Here is a 22,692-nt window from a genome sequence, read left to right as displayed (position 1 = left end):
TACTATGAGTGTAACGGATCACGGTTAATCCGTGATTCGTACGGATCACAACCCGCGGTTCAGAACACACATGACTCTCATACTAATACATTTTTTGCTTGTAGATTAATTCAAAAGTTTTAACGAACATATAGAGATCCGTGTCACGTCATTCAAATCACACTTATTTAAAGCACTTAGTCTTCCCTGTAAAATGTAATGATGGCGGAAGAAGTTGTGGTAGGTTATTGGGGATGTGGTGGGTTTCTTCGGTTATTAAAGGTGTTTTCTGTCACTACTTGTTTAGCATTAATGCATTCAATGTAAGCTGCACGATTAATCATTAAAAGATCGGGATCTCAACACCCACACAACATAAATTATAAATGATGGTGTTTTGCATTTGTTTATTATTTCTTTGAATCGCTGCATTCAAATCTGTGTTTGAAAATGCAAAAATCAAGAGATTCAGTCTTTAGTTTACAAACAGTAAAATAAAACAGAAGTACGGGGACAGTTTATAGTTTAGATAAAACCACTGATGTTATGGTAAAGATTTAAATCACCGTCATATGCATTTAACTTGACACTCAAATGACAGTTGTAGGCAGCAATTCCATTATTTAACCTGTAGGTGGAGACAGCTTCCCGTCAGAAATATGCCACTGAACAATTCTTCAAAAATAAGTTTTAAAATAAATAAGGGTTGTAAATTATAATGTTAGATTTCTACATTTAGCGTTATCAGCAACAGTAGCAGTAACAGTGAAGTTTTCACAGTACTGAATATTTTACCGTTTATTTTTATTTAGCTGATTGTTTCTTCATCTTATTTGTAATAAATTTACAGCTTCTAAGTTCTGTTTGCTTAAACCAAAAGTGTCTTGCAGAGCTGTTTTTGCAATAAATGGAAAGCAAATTACATCTGTCTTCTCCCCTTTTTGTCTGATCAGTACTAAAATGTAAAATCTGCTAATGCCATCCATTATACCACTTATACCCACAGAAGCCTAATTGCACCACACGTTCACTTGTTACCTACAAAAAGCAATCTGTCAGTTCATGATAGATTATGACATTCATTACCATCCACAGGTCAAAGCTGACGGATCTCAGTCAGGAAGTGTTAGCGGTACAGGAATGCTACCTTGCGGTTTGCAAAGAGAAGGACAAGTTGGAGGAAAATCTCCACAACAAACTTGAAGAAGAGAGGACATCGAAAGAAAAGGAGGTCAGGACTTCTGACCTATTCATTTTTATTTATTTAATGATTGTTTGCTTTGTTCATTTAATTGTTTTTGTTTGTACTTTTTTTATTTTAATTCATTTAAATTATTTTTTTTACTAAACTAAAAATAGTTTGTTTCATTGTTTTTGTAATATATGTATATTTTTGTTTAATTTAATTACTTAATTGAATCTAAATGTGATAGAATTTTAAAATAATAATTAATCATTTAATAATAATAATAATAATAATAATGATTAATTAATTGTATTTATTCATTATTAATATTTTTATATATTTATATTAATATTTTTAATAAGTTATTTTTACTTTTCAATATTATAAATTTGACATTTATTTGTTTAATATATTCAAATTAAAGTAATTATTTAAGTAATTGTAATTTTCAAAGTAATTTAAACCAATTGCACTTCCACCTTATTTAATGATTTGCTTTTTTAATTCATTTAATTGCTATTATTTTTTCATTTTATCATTTAATTCTTTATACATGTTAATTCCAAAAGATTTTTAGGATTACATTTATAAATAGAAATTTTAATTTAAGATTTTACTCTGTTTACACACCTTTCCTTGAACTCTTAACTATTCATTTAGTTAGTTAATTGTTTTATATTTGTTTAATATATTCAAATTACTTCTAGTAATTAGCTATTTAAATTAATTCATTATTTTAGTATAAATATACTTTTTAAACAAAATACATTTCCAGCTTATTTAACAATTAATAATTATTTTTATGTAATAATGTAATTGTTTATGTATGATTTTGATCAATTGAAATTGATAAATTAATATATTTATTTATATTTAATAATAAACAAAAAACGATTTATATATTCCAATAGCTATTACACATTTTGTATTATTTTACATACCTCAGCTTTAACCATTTTAATTATCTAGCTAATTAGTTAATTGGGTAACATTTTAGAATAATTATCCGTTAGTTAATGTATTTACTAACATTATCTAAGTATAAATAATCTTATTCAGCATCTATTAATCATAGTCCAACATTTTCTAATGCATTAAAATCCAAGGTTTTGTGTTAACATTAGTTAATAAACCATGAGATAACATGATCTAAAGTTATTTAATGGTCCCGTGGAAGAGCTGGCAGGACGAGCAGGAGACGGTTAGTGATGATCTTCAAAAATCCTTAGCTTATACTCCAAGCCAAGACGGCAGGATCTTACTGAATGTGTCAAATATTTTGCATGAAATTATAATTGGTCAAATTTCAGACATGTTTGTATTCATTATTAAACAACACAATAGTAATGTTTTAATTTCAGAAGAGTTCAATATTTGTTGGAGTACAACATTGTATTTTTTATGCTGACCAATTACTGCATTTTCTGCAAAACAACATGCTCTGCTTAACAGTAGTTTTATTGAATATTTTATCAGACAATTATATAAAATAAAACAAACATTTTTACTCACACTAATACACTTTCTTTATTAAATAAATGTAACCCTGGTGAGCAACTTAGACTTAATTCAAATACATAAAATCTTCATTACTCCTCACAGTGGTCTATGATTTCAACTATTTAATTTCAAAAACATACTCAAAAGCAAAAGCTTGCTGAATTCTCATCCCCAAAAATATCAAGCTATTATTTTTGTGAGTTTTAAATGCACAATATGTAAGATTAAGATTTAGCCTCAATAAAATATTAGTTATAAAGCAGAGGTCGCGTTTTTTTCAGCAGTGACGGAAAAATCTGAAGGTGATCCGTCATTTTGACGAATTATGTTGAGGATGATCTATTGTAATTTGTAGCTAACTGTAATTCCCACTCTTGTCCGGCTGATGGCGATTGTCCTTGTTTTGTCTCCTCTTTGTCACCGCTGCGTACAGTTGCAAAAATGTCACAGCAGCTGAGTGTGAGAAGTTTCTTTAAACGTCCAAATAGTTGCAATATTAATAATAAAATTGAAAAAAAGAGGAAGTGATGCAGTGGACGATGGAAGAACAAACAGACAAAAATCCTCAGTCGCCGACAGCTGTTACGAGCCAACCAAGGAGGCCAGGTGCTTTGGAGTTCGTTGTGAGCACTAACGAACGCTGAGGGGTGCAGCCGCGCCCCTGGTGCAGAAGGAGCGTGTGCTGTTGTATTTTTTCCTGGCGAAACGAGTGTTTGCAGTATCGGGAAATCCCACATTCAGAGAATCCAGCAAACTTAGTTCTGATCACAGCCTTAGGAGAAATGTTTACTAACTACAAAACGCTGACTGAAGTGGCTCCTGTAATTCCGGTCTTTGGTCACGAAAAGTCGACTTTCCGAGGCAAAGAAAGAGTTTAATGACAACTGCCTCTGCATCAGTCTCCCTTGATGCGTTTGATTACGCACAGGCAAGCACCCAGTTCAGGTCGACGCAGGAGGAAGATATGAGTTAAGGCAGATAGGAGTTTTTGTTCATTTGTCAAGTAAATAAATGAATAATTTAACCTATTTGCTCGTCGTTCAAGTTCATGATAAAAATATGAATGAAAAAAGGGATTAGAAAGTCTGCAAATTAAATAACGATCAATAATAAGATATGATTACATTTTTACAACCCTCTCCGTCAAAATGACAGACAATAAGAAAGTCTAACGTGAACTTTTCTATAAAGATAATATATCGTATAAGTAAGGGATAGTCAATGGCTTGACGTGCGTTAAAGAATTTTAATGCACGACGTAGAGGTTAACGCAAAGTGCATTAAAATCCTTAAACACTGCCTGAAGCACTGCCTGAAGCTTCCAACATTTTTAAACACGCGCTTTTCTTATACATAAACTGCCGATTTGACTTTAAAATAATTATATTCTCGCTTGAAAAACTCTTGAACTTAATTTTGTGGCATAATTTATGAGTATTTTCCTAATTTTGTGGATTCCCGTCCGCCATAAACAGTCCTAATCTGTTTCCTGTGCAGCGCATGCGAGTTGCTATGGTAATTTTAAACGTTTGGGAGAAGCACGTTTATTTCGAGCTGTGATCAAAACTGACTGGAACTACCTGTGCGTTTCAACGAAAATAATGCACACCATCCAGCCAATCAGAGTCAAGAATTTCACCAGACCATGGAATAAGATTATATATATAAATAAATATGAGTAATAAACCACTGGAACAGTGCTCTATATTTTGTTGTATTTGCATTGTTCCAAATGTTTCAAAGAATGTTCAAATCTAGAGAAATAAGCAATTTTAATGAGTAATTGACACCCTCAGTTTCAGGTTTAGTTTATATAGAAAACAGGGAAATGCTTTAATATGTTGTGTGTGTTATATAAGACTATGAGTTTCAGCTTTTTATTCTACATAGTATGTATCTGTCTTTTTTTCTGTGTATTCCTGATCTCAGCGGCTTCAGAAGTCTGAGGAGGAGGAGGTGAGGAAGGCCAGGCAGTTGGACACTTGTGAGGGAGCGTGCCAGACCAGTTCCTCTGAGACGGCGGGTCGGCTGATTTCAGAGGAGGAGCTGGAGGTCCAACTTGGTGCTCAGAGAGACACGCTGCTGCGAGAGGCTGCGGCAGCACAAAGCAGAGCCGTGGAGGAGGCTGTGCGGCATGCGGAGAGAGAGATGCTGGAGAAACACACTGAGGACATCACAACTCAGGTGACTCGATTACTAGAACAGTATTATGTATTTTGCTGACTTATGTATTTGCATTATTCCAAATGTTTCGAAGAATTTAGATAAAATCTAGAGAAATAAGCTATTTTAACTTGTAATTAACACTTTTGCTGTTTCCCGGATTGCTATAAAACCAAACCAGAAATCGAAGATGATTTAATATGTTGTGTGTTTTATTAGACTGCACATAGCAGCATTATAATAGAAGCCTGAAATGTATTTATTCTGATAAATCAGAGCGGCTTTTTCTCAATAATTATGAGCAGAAAAACTGGACTGTGTCATAATAAAAGCTCCTGAAGTCTGGACAGTGGCATAATAAAAGCTCTGCTGCTTTTTTCCCATGTCATGCTCGTCTATCCTCAGCAGCTGCTTTAGCGTTTCTCTCAATTCACTGCTGCAGCTTGCAGTCTTACTCCACTTAAACTACCCTTGTTGAATACTTTAGCTCATCCATCAACATGATTTCTGCAGTTCTTTATGATCTAATGAAGACTACAACTCCCATGATTCCACACTCAGTCATGCAGTCATAAAAATGCGGCTTTGTTTGTTGTGACTATGTGCCCTCTAGTGGTGAAAATGACACACTGTGCCTTCTATAATCATTAATAATAATAATAATTTCTGTCTCTAGGTCGAAGGTGCGATATCGAGGGCTCGTTCTCGATGGCTCCAGGACTTGACTTCCCTTCCAGAATACAAAAGCAGCCTGCAGACAGAGAAGGCTGAATGGGAGAGACTTCAACAGCAGCACGTCCAGGAACAGGTGATTCTTGTTTAGATTGCTGGAAACAGGGCTGGGTCTGGATTCAGAATCTTGATTCAATTCGATTCAGAGTCAACATATAAGCATCATATTAGCAAGTCAACATATAAGCCATGTGTTTGACCATGCAAGATGCAATAAGCCACAAAAGTCAAGTAAATTCAGCTCTCACAATCTTCAGGTTGCTTTCACAAACCTTCACAAATCTTCAGGTTGTCTTTTTCATAGTTGAAGGCAAAATTATTTGTTAAATATTTCCCAAGCGATGTTTAACGGAGTAAGGAATTTTTTACAGTACTTCCAACATTTTTGTTGAACGTTTCTTTTTGTTTGGCTGGAATCTAATTTTTACATTTAAAATGCAATACAGGAAAATATAGGAATATAAAAAAATGAAATATGAAATTAATAATAAATGTTATTAAATATAAATATAAAAAGTTTAAAACAAAATGAAAATATAAAAAATAAATTTATATTGTATATAATAATAATAATAATAATGAATTTAATTTATAATGCACTTTTCTAAAACCCAAAGCGCTTACAAGAAAGTAAAAACAAAAAAGCACAGTAAAAATAAAAGAGATATCACAAATTAAAAACAGTCCTAAAAAGATGAGTTTTAAGCAGCTTCTTAAAACAGTCCAAGGAACCAGCATTCCTAATGTTAGTAGGAAGAGCATTCCACAGTTTGGGTGCATGGACAGAGAACGCCCAACCTCCCATGGTGCCGAGTTTGCAGCTAGGCTTAAACAGCGTAGGACCCGAGGCAGAGTGTAGACAGCGAGAGGCAGAGGAAATGGATATCAAGTCACAAATGTAAGCTGGAGCAGAACCATGAACCGCTTTTTATGTTAAAATCAATGTCTTAAAATCAATACGAGAATTGACGGAGTTAAGAAGTGATGTGGTGTCAAATGATGTAGGTGACAAAATGCGTGCAGCAGAATTTTGGATGTATTGTAAAATATTGAGAGAATTAGCTGGTAACCCTTCGAACAGAGAATTGCAAAAATCCAAGCAAGACGTGATAAAAGCATGGGCAAGTGTTTCAGCGTCAGGCCTTGACAGGAAAGGATGTAAGCGGGCTATATGTCGAAGATGATAAAAGGCTGTTTTGGTTAAATGTTTATAATAAGGCTTCAGACTAAGCTGAAGATAAGCACCTGCGGAGATGGTGGTTAGACAGACCCATCAACTGGTAACTGAAATTCACTACACCTCTTGATGTAAGATATATTCACAGCTTTAGAGAATACATATTGAATCAATGACATAAAAAACACGTAAATATTATATACTATATTTATACTGTAACAATGGCTAGATGTGGGACAACGGAGTTGAGGATCAAATAGCAGTTTATTAATAGAATTGTCTTGCAAGCAAACGTCGAAACAAGAACAAACAGGTGCATACAGATAGTCCAAAGTGTGGTGAATAAACAGGCGCATGGTCGGTGCAGGCGGCAAACAATGTTAACAAAGAAACAAAGCAAAGGGACAAGGCCAGGGAAAATGTGTCGTAATGCTCACTTAACAGTTTAACAAGACTCCGCAACGATGTTCCTGTGTGTGCTGAGTTTATAGTCCTTGAAATCAGTCCATAATGATCTTCCGGCTATGTGTGCGTAATCACTTGGAATCAGGAACCAGTGTGTGCGAGGTGCATACTGGGAGTTTTAGTTTGTTAATGTGGCGTGGATTTCTCCAGTGATCCCCAGCCGCTGAATTGCTGGTGATCGTAACAATAACACTTGATTTGCCCAGCCTAATTAATTAATTAATTTCTCCATATGTACATTTTACTTGCACAACATGATGGATGTCAAAACCAATAAGTTTTAGTTAACTTTTGACTGAACCCTAATTGGTACTGAAATCTGTGCTTTCGGGTTCCACATGCTCAACGCTCTTCTCTTAATGGCAGGTCTCTTCAGCGGTGAAGTCAGCGGAGGAGCGGTGGCAGGACACACTCCGCTCTAAATGCAGTGAGCTGGAGGATGGAAACAGGAGATTAGAGGAGCTCCAGGAAGAAGTTCTGACCCTCAGTGCTGAGCTGGAGCGCTCGAGTCAGGAGCGGGACGCCCTCGTCAAAGCAGAGCTGGCTGCAGCCCGAGACGCCTGGATCAGGGACAAGCAGGAGGACATGTCCCGCCTCAGGGTGCAGCTCCAGAGAGAGCACAAGCACAAACTACAAGCTGTCCTGGAGCAGAACCTGGAGCAAACTGGCAAGCAGAGAGAGACGGAGCTGCAGAGAGTCATCAGAGAGAAGGAGCAGGAGTGGAGCGGCGAACAGGAGAGCAGGTTACAATCATCCTAATTAAAACGGCAACACAAGCTTTAACAAACACTTTTGAATTTATATTCCCTGGAATTTTAAATTTAGTTTGTTATTGTTTTTGTGATTTATTTTTTTTATTTTATTTTATTTATTTTTTTATATTTTTTAAAAATCTTTTTCATACTAGCACTAATTCAGGGTGTCCACAAGCTCTTAATAAGTATTAAAAGTTGATAAATCAATGTAGAGAAATGAAAGGCCCTTAAAAAGTATTAAAACGTCTTCAATGCTATTTTGCAAGGTATTAAACTCTATATCATTTTTGATTATGCAGTGTATGGTGTATGCTAAAGTGTGCCTGAATTAAATCTCTTATCAGGATGCTGTGTAGTTTATAAAATCAATGAAATCCTACTAGATTTAACATCAGGCTGCTTTGTTTACTGCATTAATCAAGGCAGCACCCTTAATTTCTGCAGTTCTATTGGCGCCGACCTGCTGAATTAGCTAGATTTAATAGATTTGTATTCAGTAAATGTATAATCTTTTAGTTTTGGATTAGTTTCCTACATTAACATTTATAAGTTAATATACTGCGAGTTAAAAGCTCGCCAGTGTTTCAGGTTGAAAAGTGGTTTTAAGGTCCTAAATGAATGGACAGAGTCTTAAAAAAGGTATTGAATTTTACTCTGACTTCTGTATATACTCTGTAATTAGTTTTTTTTTTTCATATTTCTAACAGGTAATTATTTTAGTATTTTAAGTTAAAATATTAATACAAATATTACTTTATACACATTTATATAAATACTTTTATATTAAACGTTATTAATAGAAACGTTTTAGGAAACGTTATATTTTAGGAAACTTTATTAGGTACACCTTACTGGTACCAGGTTGCACTTCTTTTGCCTTCAGAACTGCCTTAATCCTTCTTGGTATAGATTCAACAAGGTACCGGAAATACGCAGTTGCTACAGATTTGTCTTTTGGACATCCATGATGTGAATCTCCCGTTTCACCACATCCCAAAGGTGCTCTATTGAATTGAGATCTGGTGACTGTGGAGGCCATTTGAGTCCAGTGAACTCATTGTGATGTTCAAGAAACCAGTCTGAGATGATTGGTGCTTACTGACATGGTGTGTTATCCTGCTGGAAGTAGCCATCAGAAGATGGGTACACTGTGGTCATAAAAAGATTGATATGGTCAGCAACAATACTCGGGTAGGCTGTGGTGTTGACACGATGCTCAATTGGTACTAATGGACCCAAAGTGTGCCATGAAAATATCCCTCAAACCATTACACCATCACCAGCAGCCTGAACTGTTCACACAAATCAGGATGGATCCATGGTTTATGTTGTTGATGTCAAATTCTGACCCTATACCATTCAAATGTGGCAGCGGAAATTGAGACTCATCAGACCTGGCAACGTTTTCCCAATCTTCTAATGTCCAATTTTGGTGAGCCTGTGTGAATTGTAGCCTCAATTTCCTGTTCTTAGTTGACAGGAGTGGCACCCGGTGTGGTGTTCTGCTGCTGTAGCCCATCTGCCTCAAGGTTGGACGTGTTGTGTGTTCAGTTTCTATCAGCTGGAACCAGTCTGGCCATTCTCCTCTGACCTCCGGCCTCACAGAACTGCCGCTCACTGGATTTTTTCACTTTTTTGGTGGTAGTGTGGTGTGGAGAGACCCCCCCCCCATGATTGTGAAGCGCTTTGGGTATATGGCCATACACAATAAATGCGCTATATAAATCCACACATTACATAACATTACATTCTGATGCTCGGTTTGAACTGCAGCAGTTGGTTTTGACCATGTCTACATGCCTAATTGCACTGAGTTGCTGCCATGTAGATTAGAAAAAATGTGCTAACAAGCAGATGGACAGGTGTACCTAATAAAGTGACCGGTTAGGGTACATTATAAACATTATTTTATCATTACATATATAGCTGTTATGTTGTAACATATATTGATATATTGATTTTGGGGTTTTATTTACATACAATTACTAAATACTATTTTATGTACTGCAAGATAAAATAAAAATCTCATCCTCAGATTGGCTGTTTTTAGATCTGCTGTCAGGGTGGAGGTTTCACAATAGATTTCGAAAACTCTATTAAGCGTACTTTTATACCTGTTTATAACTTTTTAAACTTTTGCAGCTTTTAAAGGGTTTATTTTTTCCAGTGTCTTGGCGCTGTGTCCTGAGATACAGACCCCCCTGTCTTAATAAGGATGTCATTATTATTAGTTTTTTACTTTCTGCTTTCCCTGATGTCACATTATTGCATTTGTTTGATTCTGGGTGATTTTTATATTCATGTATGCTGCCAGTGTAAAACTTTAATCAAAGGTTTTCTTTTTTTTTTTTTTTTTTTTAAGTCTCGAACGGTTTGTTTTGTACCATGCCCTGTGCTTGGTGTTCTCATGTGGTTTTCCAGTGACTAACCTTTCAATTTTTGACACCGGTATCTAAACTTAATCACACACCATGTCTATCTAGACGTTTTGATTTTTCCACTGCTACTGTAGGTCTTTCACTGATGTTCGTTTATCACAGCTTCATGATGTTTCTGGTTTGAAATCTTGTTTTTTTTATCTGATATAAATAGGAATGTGCCTCTCATGTACTTGAGATCCAATCAGTCAAAACTCGGGTATAAAGTGGGGGTTAGACTCTTTCTGAATATGTGGTGTTTTAAAGGCCTGTTGTTTTTCAGACTGCAAGAGGAGAGGCAGAAGCTGCTGGAGGAGCTGCTACAGGACCTGAAGGAGGCGCTGCAGGAGGGAGAGGAGAGGAGAGAGAGTCCTGAGGATACAGAAACCACCAGATCCAGAGTCTGGGAGATCTGCAGACAATCACTCAGCCAGGCCAAGCAGGAGTGGGAGAAGGTGAGCAAAACTGGCCGTTACATGCTACGGTAATGCTAAAAATTTCCGGTTCAGGGATACATTGAAACTAAAGCTGCCAGTATGTGGCAGCTAGTACAATTTTTTTTACGTCTAGTGGTTCCAAACCTCTATGAGTTTCTTTTCTTCACACAAAAGAAGATATTTTGAAAAGACCTTTAACCACTGACATTCATTTTAGGAAAGTCTAAAACTATGGAAGTCAATGGTTACGGATTTTCAACCTTCTTTAAAATATCAATGTAATGAAGTATATTCAGCCATCTTAAGCCATCAGGATGAAGATGGAGAGCTCACTAATTATGAACGATTTTAATACTGAAAATAAACACAGACGATATGGCGGCAGCCCCTCACAGATGATTTCTGCCAAACTGAAAGCTAAACCAAACACAAGCTCCAATCCTGGGCCTTGTTTCAGAAAGGAGGTTAAGTGAGAACTCAGAGTATGTTAACCCTGAAATGAGAGAAACTCTGGGTTTTCAGTTTCAAAATGGCAGGTTTGTAAATTTTTTATTTTTATTTTCATATTTTTCATATGACACATGTTCAAGTTATAGCTCAAATGAAAGCTCTTGCCGGTGCTCATACAGTGTAGCATTCTTTTTACTGAATTATATTCACATATCAAACAGTTGCCGAATGAATCGCGGTGTTTCCATGGCGCAGAAGTGGAAACAATACATTTATGATCAATAAGCAGCCCCAGATAGCACAGACAGCTGTCATCTCTTACTTTATGCTGTACGCTTCAGGGCCATTCTCCTCTGTTTTTGAGGTGATGTGCATAAGTAATCCTTTTATTTGTTTAACATGGTCCAAACACAGTGAATTATGTTTGATCAAACAAAAGAATAGTGAAATATGAAAACAATGATCGATCCCTGTGACAGCACCTCTCATCAGTTGGAATAAAATAACTTTTGCATAGATTATGGTAGAGACATTTTCTTTTTCCTATGATTACAGACATGTGCAGGAACCACCAAAATTAATTACAGCAAACTAGACCACACAGAACCTAAAAGGTACACTTTTATATTTGAGTTTATAAAACAAAAATACAAAAAGCGCCTCTTTTTTCAGGTGTTTATTATAACACAGAAAACATATACAGTTATTTTAAACACTTTCAATAGTGTTTTATGAAAATTCAAAGGGTTTTCTTTAAAATGATACCAAAATTTTGCTGTTACACCTCTGCATGCGAATTTGGGAAGCTTTTAAATTTGGGTAGGCAAAATCCAGGCGGAAATCCCAAAATAAAAGCAGAGTTTAACTGGTTAAATCTAAAAACTGAATTAGGCGACAAAAATAAATGAGGAAAATAAGAACCGAGATCTTTAATGTACACGACACCCGAACTAATTAAACTCAAAATTACACAGGTGGCAAAACACCCAATCTAATCTAACAAAAAATCCATCTTAACTAAAACAAATCTAACAAGATGGTCGAAGGCTCAGTTTAGAATCACACAAAAAACATCACATTATTTTACTTATGGCCAACGAAGTTCAACAAGCAAACTCGAATTAACACAGTAAAATGAGATAATAAATCACTAAACAGCCGAAGCATGTCAAAAACAAATTGCGTGGAGCACAAAAGATACGCTAAGGCAGAGGGCACAACACACACTTGTCTGTCGGGGCTTTACATGCCTGTGGCTCGTCAGGGGATTAGTGGAACAGACACTGTCATGATGATGATGATGGACAGATGCTGAACCAATAAGAAACCCAAGAGTTGAGTAAGCAGAGAGGAGGGTGAGACAAATAAATACACAAAGTAAGAAAACTAACTTCAAACATAACAATGTCCCAAATATTATCCTTGCCCAACAACCACACATCATAGAAAGCAAATTTATTGAGCGCTCCATTCTCCAGAGAAACACACTGAAGTTTTTTTTTGTTACTCTTCCACCTCAGAGCAGTGAAGATAAGCTGAGACGTGTGCTGAAGGAAGCCCAGGAGCGTCACGAGGCAGAGATCGGTAAAACTCGCCTCACACACACACACACACACACACACACACACACACACACACACACACACACACAACAACAGACTCTTCCCATCCTCACGGCTCTTTACCCTCAGCAGGTCTGAGGAAGCAGAGTGAATGTGGATCTCCTGCATGTGCTGAGGCTCTTTCCAAACTCCAGAAGAAGAACCAAGATCTCCAGCGGCATCTGGAAAAGGCCTGTCGTCAGCTGCAGAGGAGCGTACGAGAACACAAAAACACCCTGCAGAGAATAAAAGGTGCTGCTTATTTCATTCATTCATTTTCTTGTCGGCTTAGTCCCTTTATTAATCCGGGGTCGCCACAGCAGAATAAACCGCCAACTTATGCAGCAAGTTTTTACGCAGCGGATGCCCTTCCAGCTGCAACCCATCTCAACATTCACACACACACTCGTACACTACGGACAATTTACCCTACCCAATTCACCTGTACCACATGTCTTTGGACTGTGGGGGGAAACCGGAGCACCCGGAAGAAACACGCGCGAACACAGGGAGAACATGCAAACTCCACACAGAAACGCCAACTGAGCCGAGGTTCGAACCAGTAACCCAGCGACCTTCTTGCTGTGAGGCGACAGCACTACCTACTGCGCCACTGCCTCGCCCTGCTTATTTAACTTCATTAAATAAGTCGTAATTTTACAGATGATTTTATCCATAGCAAATGACAAAGAATGCAGATGGGATCAACGATTATTTCACAAGACTTCTTTTTCTTGTTCATTTCTGCAAAAAATGCAGTTTCATTCTTTGTTCAAGAGTGCGTGTGAAGAAGTGTTAATGCAAATTATATAAAAAACAGCGAACATTACTCCCATTTGATGTCATTATGCTCGTCTTGTTTACTGTTGGTTGTTTGGTTACCAATACTACACGGTCTGACAAAAGTCTTGTTGTCAATCCCAGTTGTAGACTACATAAAGGAATGACCATGTAAATGGTTTTTTTTGCTTGTCTGTTGCTTCCCCTCCCCTGTTTGTTTGTTTGTTTGTTTGTTTGTTTGTTGATCTAAAGAGAATAAAATGTTGATCACAAGACAAGAAGCAACACCATGTGGAAAAAGTTTTATTTGTCTAATGGTTGTTTTTCTTGTGAAATCAGATGAGCACGAGGCAGCGCTGCAGAAGGAGCAGCAGCGTCATCTTAAAGCTCTCGAGGAACTGAAACAAACCTCAAATGCTGAAGCACTTACAAGGTTTGTAAACACTTCAAGTTTATTTGATTTCTTTCATAAGAGCATGTCATTGACTAAGAGTGGAATGGATCTTGAGAGTGCCATTAATAATGTCCGTCAATGATTCAGTGGTTCAGTCGGCCAGCAGAATCTTCAAGCAGGTCTTGAGGAAATGAAGGAGCAGTACATGAAGGCAGTGGAGAAAATCAAAGGTGAGAGCCAGACCTCTATAAAGATGCTTTACATAACTTAACACATTTTAAAGGGCCATGAAACCCCCTCGTTTCAGCAGGGTGTTTTCACACCTCTACTTCGGAAAAAGTCAGAAAAGCGGGCGTGTCCAGCTCTGTTTAGGGGGGAGTGTCGGAGGAACTAAAGTGGGATGGTGTGGGAGTGTCTATTTGAGCACGCGCGAGTTTCAGTCAAAATACTCACACGAGAAAGTGATGGTGTATTTTTTACAGTCATTGTGTTTAACCTACATGGACATCTGTAGTTGAATTATTTGCCAGATTATTAAATGTTGGACTTTAACTGCAGTTTGGCTCTTTCATTCAGGGAATTCATTCATGCCCCTCGTGACAAACGCGATATTTGATTCGAGGAGCTGCTCTAAGCGTGTATTTTTCATGCAATGTTTGATACCGCACGGCGAATGAGAGAAAAAAAAGCTCCGCAATTTCCGGAAACTTAGATGCACTCGGCAGGTAGCGTCAGAAAGCCGCGTGTGTTATTCCGGTCACAAAATGCGGTGCTATGTTTGCACTCAGTGCAATAGTTAACTTAATTCGATACGAACAAACTGAATAAACAAAGAGCACTGGTCGCTCACTTACCAAATCTGTAGAGACAGGACAATCACCAGCAACTAGAGCCGCGTCTTTATTAAGAGGAGACTACAAGCGAATCCGGATCTCAGCGTTTGCAGATGAGAACAGCTCTCAGGTAAACAATAATCCTCCTTGGACACGTAAGTTATTGTTGTCGAGCGTCGCGTACACTGTTAATCCACACGTGAGTCTGAGCTCTCACAGAGAGAAAATGAAAACGAAACTTAACTGCAGCAAACTATAAAAGCAACACTTCACGCTTGTTTTGCCAACACAACGTGGCGTCTCTGGTGTAAACAGTGACACTAATGAATATTAATGAAGTTGCAGAATAGAGCGCGCTGATTGGTTTGAACCAAGTCTTACTCATGCATTAATGCATCACACTGTAAGACGTAATAAGAGTCACTCATGTAGAGACGTCAAGTCTGCACGCTGGAATACACGCTATTATGTCATGACCATGACGCAGCTTCAAAAATTCGTTTCAAACAGGAAGTACGAATTTGCTTGAAATAACGCAAAAACAACCAATTTACACTTTTTAGTGAAATATAGGTGTCCTAATAGTGTTTTTAGCAGTGTGGGACACATATACGACTGTCAACAGCTCAAAAAATGTGTTTTGGTGTTTCGTGACCCTTTAAGTAAGTAGTAAAAAGTAAGCAATGTAGTTATATAGCGCCTTTTGCAAACAAGAAGTCTCAAAGTGCCTAACAGTAAAAGAAAACATTGATCTAAACTGGTTAAAATCCAAGTACAGATACCACCAAAATGAATAGTCAAGTTTATTAAAAGTTTGTCCAAAAAGATGTCTTTTAATGTTTAAAAAAAAAAAAGTAAATTAATGTTTCCCGTATTGTTTCAGAGTTGGTGAGAAAGTTTTAACAAGCAGCAATGCACCAAATTTTCAAAATGAATTATAATTACAGTAACAAATGTTGTGTATTCTAAAGATTTGGATCATGCTAATTAATGCTAGCAACATGTTGAACGCCAATTGTTAAACTATGTTAAAACATGCTACATGCATTTGCTAAATCATGTCTACATGTCGACAATTAAGCAATGATCCTAGCCATGTTGTTTTACATACAAACAATGTAAAAAAAACAAAAAAAAAACATTTTAGTCAGCGCCAATAGCCTAGTGGTTAAGTGCACCGACATATGGCACTGTGGTGCTCACGGTGACCTGAGTTAAATTCCTGGCTCGAGGTCCTTTGCTGACCCTTACCCTTTTTCTGCTCTCAATACTTTCCTGTCTGTAACCTCCACTGTCCTTTGCAATTAAAGGTGAAAAACCCCTAAAAAAACAACTTTTAAACAGCATGCTAGCAACATTTCAAATGCAAAACCAAATGTTAGTAATGTACAAACGTGCTATCAGCATTTCAAATCATGCTAGGAAATGTTTAAATCTGAAATATTAGCATGGTATTCATGTGCTAATACAAGTGTTTAAAACTGTAATTATTAGTGTTTTAAAACTGTAACGAGGTTTCAAACATGCAAAAGATATAAAAGCAACACTGATCCGTATCTCCAAATAGATTTGCTTCTCCCACTTGTTTTATGAGCACAACGTGGTGTCTCTCTGCCATCTGAACACTGTACAGGTACAAACAGTCTTCGAAGCGATCATGCATATTAATGAAGTTGCACTTCATACGCAATAGAGCGCGCTGATTGGTTTGACTTTGAACCAAGTCTTTCTCATGAATGAATGCAGCACACTCAGAGACGTCACGATGAAAAATATGCACAATAAAGCTGAAGCCATTAGTTGCTGCGACGTTGTGTATTTGTAGGAGACATGCTGCGTTACCTGCAGGAGAGTAAGGAGCGTGCGGCAGAGCTGATCAAGACTGAGGTCCTGAAGGAGAGGCAGGACACGGCCCGGCGAATGCGCAGGTATTACCTCACCTGCCTGCAGGAGCTGCTGGAGGACGGAGGACAGAGCGCAGGGTATGGAGAAGCACAGAGCACAGAACTCTGCTCTGCTTTTCTGACTTCTCTGACTGTTTTCATTCTACATTTTCTTTCTCCAGAGCAGAGAAGAAAATCATCAACGCTGCTAGTAAACTGGCCGCCATGGCTAAAGTCCTGGAGACCCCGGTGGCCAAACGCAAGCATCCGAGAATGCAGAACGCTTATGGTAAATAAAAATATCTGTGTTAAAGTGGCTGTAATATGCTGTTTTAAAGCTTCCACTCTGCAGGAAATGCTTTCCCTACTTAGATTCCAAACCATGTGACGCAGTTGGTCTGGATGCTTTCTATTGTGCAGCGGTAGAAGTTCACCAATATCTTAAAAATCTTAAATCAAGAAGCATTTTCTAGAAAAGTTACCAGAAAAGAAAATTAATTATTAAACATACACATTTTGCACACAACAGTGCACACACACCAGTAGGAACTATATAAACACAACACAAAAAAGTGCAACAGTCTAACAACCTTATAATCTTTCATAGTCATTATTCATTTGTTTACTGTTAACCTCACTTAATGAGAATAGTGGGCAATGTTTACAGCACAAGACTGTTCTTGGTTTAATTTTGGAGACTTGGGGATCTTTGGAGACTTGGGGATAGAGTGTTAGTTGCAGCAGATTGATTTTACAGCACAATGTTAAACCATGTTCAGTCGTGGCCTTTACTTTTAATGTATGTGAGTGCTGTAAAGTCTCAAAAGTTTAACATTGTGCTGTAAAATCAATCTGTTGCAACTAACACTATTTGCTGTGATGTTAATTTAGCATAATAACCCCAGGGGTCGCAATCCAATAGAAAAAGAATTGAAAGGCTGATGACTTTTCATTTGCGTGTTGTATTTATGTAACTGCCAAGAAAAAATTTCTGAATTGTGTGGAACTGCTTTGTTTTTATATCTTGGCTGATCCTAGTTTAATAGAGGCACTTTTAATTTTATATTTTGACTATTATAGAGTACTTTTCCATTTATTTATATTAGCTAAATGTGATTTTCCTAGGTGGATCAGACAAAACAGACCCTGAAACCTGTGATTCTCCTGCTAAAATGCTGGGTGCTGTCTCAAACGGAGCTGAAGCACTCAAAAATGGTAAGGACAAGCAGATCCATCAGATCTACAATCAAACCTACACATCCTTGATGTCAAAGCAAAGAGCTATCAAACCAAAAGCCTTCGAAACAGATTCCCTGAAGCCTCCAGTAGCGTCTAAAGATCCTTTCACTGCTGGTCAGGTAACTCAGAAACACACACACTTTGCTCATGATTGTGTTTTTGACAGCGATATCAAGACTCCTAATGTCACTCTGAGAAAACAGAGCAGGGAAATGTGCATGGGTGGTGGCTTTGAGTCTGGAAGAGCAGAACTATTAGCCAATCGACCTTTTTTAATTGAAGAAGCTCCCGTTCGGGATGACGGACAGAGTGATTGGAGTTTAACCAGTAACAGCTCCAGTGTTCACCTGACGTCCTCTTATCCCGGGTCTGAGAAGCCTTTGTTGGTGAATTCAATAGGCGGTTTGGACTTTGAACGCTCCATCGGCGATAACTCTGATGTTACGATATACAAGGAGATCATTCAACCGCAGTCTTACTCTAAACCCAATGTGTTTGTGGACAGAAGAACAAATAAACACAGAGAGCCGATCCCGGGATCAGAAGGACACGGTGTCCGGAAAATGTGTCCAAAGAGCTTGTTTTCCGAGTTGAAAGTGCATCAGCAGGACAGCGGGTTCGACAGCCCGTTGGCACTGCTTCAGAAATAAATAATGAACATAAAAGAGTTGTGTTCTCGGTTTATGGTCTGCAGTGTTCGTCTTTTGTACCGTCTGTGCATGGATTTGTTACTTTTTAACTTAATAAAACGACCTAGTTTTACATTAATGTTTCTTGAGCCATCTACTGTCTCACTGAACACCGTTATAATGAATAAACACCGTCATAATTCCCAAGATGCAGTATAAAATGAAGAGCACAGTGACTTTTTATTTATATATATATATATATTGCAAACACCTGACTGTGGTTTACTCTTAAGGATGTTTCATTTCCTTAGGCTGAATGTGTGTCTACAATCAAAGTCCAATGCTTAGATAAGATGAGGCTGGAGAATATTGTTTAACTTCCTCTGGGTCTTTCGTTGAAATGATTAGGATTTTAAAAAATGCAGTGTATTCTGTTTGACGTATACTATGACCTATCAGCCAAATGATGTACTTAATTTAGTTTCTAAGCTAATTTAATAAATTTTTGTATATACTGCGGTGAAGAAGGTAACGGTTGACAATGTACGCTGGAATAGAGTGGTATAAAGGTGGTTTTCCATTGGAAAGTTTTAAAACTCGAGTGCGCTGCTTGATAAAATTTACATTTTTTATTCATTAATTTTCCTTTGGCTTAGTCTCACACAGCAAGAAGTGTGATGGTCGAGTCTCAGCTGGGCCAGTGTGCATTTCTGTGTGGAGTTTGCATTTTCTCCCTGTGTTGCCGTGGGTTTCCTCTGGGTGATCCGGTTTCCCCCACAGTTCAAACAATTGGACTAAATAAACTAAATTGGCCAGTGTGTGTGTGTGTGTGTGTGTGTGTGTGTGTGTGTGTGTGTGTGTGTGTGTGTGTGTGTGTGTGTGTGTGTGTGTGTGTGTGTGTGTGTGTGTGAGTGAGTGAGTGAGTGAGTGAGTGAGTGAGTGAGTGAGTGAGTGAGTGAGTGAGTGAGTGAGAATGAGTGTGTATGGGTGTTTCCCACTACTGGTTTGCAGCTGGAAGGGCATCCAGCATAGCATCACCTTAGAATTATAAGGTTCTATCTGGCATTTTTGTCAAAATTGAGTTAATGACATATTCTTTACATTATGGGATTTTTTTTTTTAACAAGTTGTTCACGTTTTAGGACTTTTTATTTAAAGGGCACCTATGGTGAAAAATCTACTTTTTAAGCTGTTTGGACAGACATGTGTGTAAGTATAGTGTATAGACCGTCATATTGGGCTGATATACACACAAACAGTCTTTTTTTTTTTCAGTTTAACAACATAAAAACGGTGGACCAATTGGAGTGGTTTTCAGAGCGACCGCAACTTGACGTAGGAGTGCGGTCCCCCCGCCCACCAATTCTGATTGACAGGCGCGTCACCATATCCTTAGTTTGTTGTTTCACGTCCGCCTTTTTCAGTGTGAGTCAAAGCGATATCACCAAAGGAACACCCTTGCTCTATTTTTAGATGTAAGGCTCATTGGGCTCAACACAAGATCAATATTCTCCACATTATCGATCTAATCGGAATTATTGTTTGTAACTTCTGGTAGGTTTGCAAACGTGTACTTTTCATTGCGTCTACCTTAAATTTCAGCCGGTCGCATCACAGAAGCTCCCTGTGATCTTAACTAGGTGCAGCTAAAAAAGTGCAAGCGCGTTGTCTCGTGTGCGCGTCTCTCCATTGGAAATTAAATAACAAACTTGCCTGCCGTGGCGCGACGATTCGAGAAAATTCATGTTTCTGCCGCGCCACTGAGAGTGTCTGGTGTGGCGTGTCGCGGCTTGGAGCGGCGCATCCGGTGCCTCAGTCAAAGTTAATTCAGTGTGCGTGGTTATTAGTCTCAGTGTACAAGCTCGGCACTTGAAACTAGCACACAGTTAGCTGTAAAACTATACAAAGACACAAATGATTTTGCACTCTCTGCTTGGTCTGTGTCCGAGTCGTACATGTACGGCTGAATGCTGATCCTCTCATGTAGCTTAGTTTCTCTCTGTCTGCCTGTCTGTTGCAAACACAGAGCGTGGGAGCTCTTGGCTCCGCCCCCTTGTTGCATTGGGCGGGAAGCCGAAACTAATTATCATGTGAAGCAACACACCCCTAAAACAGCGAGCTGTGTACACGCCCCCAACATGACACTTTTAACACATTATAATAAAAACATCTGAACTGTGTGTTGAACCTAAACTGACACACTCAGAAGAACCATGATATTAATATTAAATCATAAAGAAAGGGGTAAACTATGTGCTCTTTCAAAAACAAATGCTACACACACACTGTTTGCTATATGGAATGCAAAAACTTTAAAGCTCAATATCTCAAATTCATTCAGAACGCAGAGAGAACCTTAGAATTCCAAGGCGACCTTATGCTTTACACAGCGAATAAGTTGGCAGTTCATTCTTCTGTGGTGACCTCTGATGAATAAAGGGACTAAGCTGAAGGAAAATAATTGAGCCCATTTTCTCTTCAACATTTCTTGTTAAAAGCAAGATGATGACAATATGCTGGACTTTTCTAAGGAAAGCCGTACAATACTGTGTTTTTTCACATTCATGCCAAATATAGAGGACCATTTACACTGGAACGCTTTAAAATACTTCTTGGAGAATTAAAATCCTAATCCTTTTTGGGTATTTTTACTGAAACTTAGTGTAACGCTTGGTGTTGTGAAGTGAAAAAGGGTTAAAGTTTATGTGAACACTATACTAATAGACTACATTTAAACTAGAGTAAAGGTGACCTAGCGGTTGCAAGTTTAGACTCAATGGTTTTGAAATCCGAGACGTTTAATGGTAATATTATTGGTCACACTTTACAATAAGGTTCAATGTCAATTAATGCATTTACTAACACAAACAATGAACAATACATTTACTACTGTATTTGTTCATGCTAGTTAATGTTAGTTAATGAAAATGCAGTTGTTCATTGTGAGTTCATGTTAACTCATGGTGCATTAACTAATGTTAACAAGCATGGACTTGGATGTTAATGTAAATGTTCAATTATGATTAATAAATGCTGTACATGTGTTGTTCATGATTAGTTCATGTTAGAAAATGCATTAACTAATGAACCTTATTGTAAAGTGTTTCCATATTATTTTAGAAATGACCAACTTACATGTTGTTTTAACCCTTGGGTTACTGGGTTGATGATTGAAGTTGAAATTGTGCAATTGGGTTATAGTTTATTCACACCACGTATGTGAATTCTAACCCTTGATACTTCATTCCCTGCAACAGGATTGCACATTTCAGAAGAATGTTGGATTGTGACACCCTCTAGTATTCTGACTAACATTTGTTTTGCAAGAAAGATATGTGTTTAGTATTTGGTGCCGCTTTAATTTGCCTTGTGGATACACAAATTACAGCCTATAGAATTGTGCTTTATGCTTGTGGTTATTATAAATATTGCTCTGTTATTATCTCCTGGCGTATCTTATGGAACAAACAGTAATGAAGTAATGAGAATAGATTAGGTTTTTGAAATGGTTAATCAACCATATGCTTTTATTTTACTTTTTCTTGTGCAAAATGGTATAACAACAGGTTGTATGTATGAATCCATATGAAAAAGCTGATGAAATGTACACTCACTGGCCACTTTATTAGGTACACCTGTTCAACTGCTCGTTAATAGAAATTTGTAATCAGTCAATCACATGGCAGCAACTCGATACATTTAGGCAGGTAGACTTGGCGATATGCTGCAGTTCAAACCGAGCATCAGAAAGGGCAAGGAAGGTGATTTAAGTGACTTTAATCGTGGCATGGTTGTTGGTGCCAGCTGAGCTGGTCTGAGTATTTCAGAAACTGCTAATCTACAGGGATTTTCACGTACAACCATCTCTAAGGTTAACAGAGGATGGTCTGAAAAAGAAAAAAATATGCAGTGAGCGGCAGTTCTGTGTGCGCAAATGCCTTGTTGATGCTAGAGGTCAGAGGAGAATGGCCAGACTGGTTCCAGCTGATAGAAAGACAACAGTAACTCAAATAACCACTTGTTGCAACCGAGGTCTGCAGAAGAGCATCTCTGAACAGACAACACATCCAAC

General features: G+C 37.8%; 1 protein-coding gene across 3 annotated transcripts in view; it reads left to right on the top strand.

Annotated features, from left to right (window-relative positions):
- The window catches only part of cep152 (centrosomal protein 152), a 42,801-nt gene extending 24,042 nt beyond the window's left edge, over positions 1-18,759 (top strand). Inside the window, exons 16-27 of one of the 3 annotated variants that reach the window (XM_073943309.1) lie at positions 1,075-1,210; positions 4,604-4,849; positions 5,505-5,636; positions 7,569-7,945; positions 10,658-10,829; positions 12,782-12,845; positions 12,956-13,114; positions 13,982-14,075; positions 14,184-14,266; positions 16,695-16,851; positions 16,935-17,041; positions 17,878-18,759. In XM_073943309.1, the coding sequence (XP_073799410.1) occupies positions 1,075-1,210; positions 4,604-4,849; positions 5,505-5,636; positions 7,569-7,945; positions 10,658-10,829; positions 12,782-12,845; positions 12,956-13,114; positions 13,982-14,075; positions 14,184-14,266; positions 16,695-16,851; positions 16,935-17,041; positions 17,878-18,641 (2,491 nt within the window). In that variant the 3' untranslated portion in view covers positions 18,642-18,759. Of the gene's footprint in view, positions 1-1,074; positions 1,211-4,594; positions 4,850-5,504; positions 5,637-7,568; positions 7,946-10,657; positions 10,830-12,781; positions 12,846-12,952; positions 13,115-13,981; positions 14,076-14,183; positions 14,267-16,694; positions 16,852-16,934; positions 17,042-17,877 lie in introns of all 3 variants that reach the window. The other 2 variants (XM_073943308.1, XM_073943306.1) reach the window with 2 other exon arrangements.
- The last annotated feature ends 3,933 nt before the right edge of the window (positions 18,760-22,692 follow it).

This window comes from Danio rerio, chromosome 25 (assembly GCF_049306965.1).
Source record: "Danio rerio strain Tuebingen ecotype United States chromosome 25, GRCz12tu, whole genome shotgun sequence".
NCBI classification, from domain to species: domain Eukaryota; kingdom Metazoa; phylum Chordata; class Actinopteri; order Cypriniformes; family Danionidae; genus Danio; species Danio rerio.
This window is presented reverse-complemented; position numbering and strand designations above follow the sequence as displayed.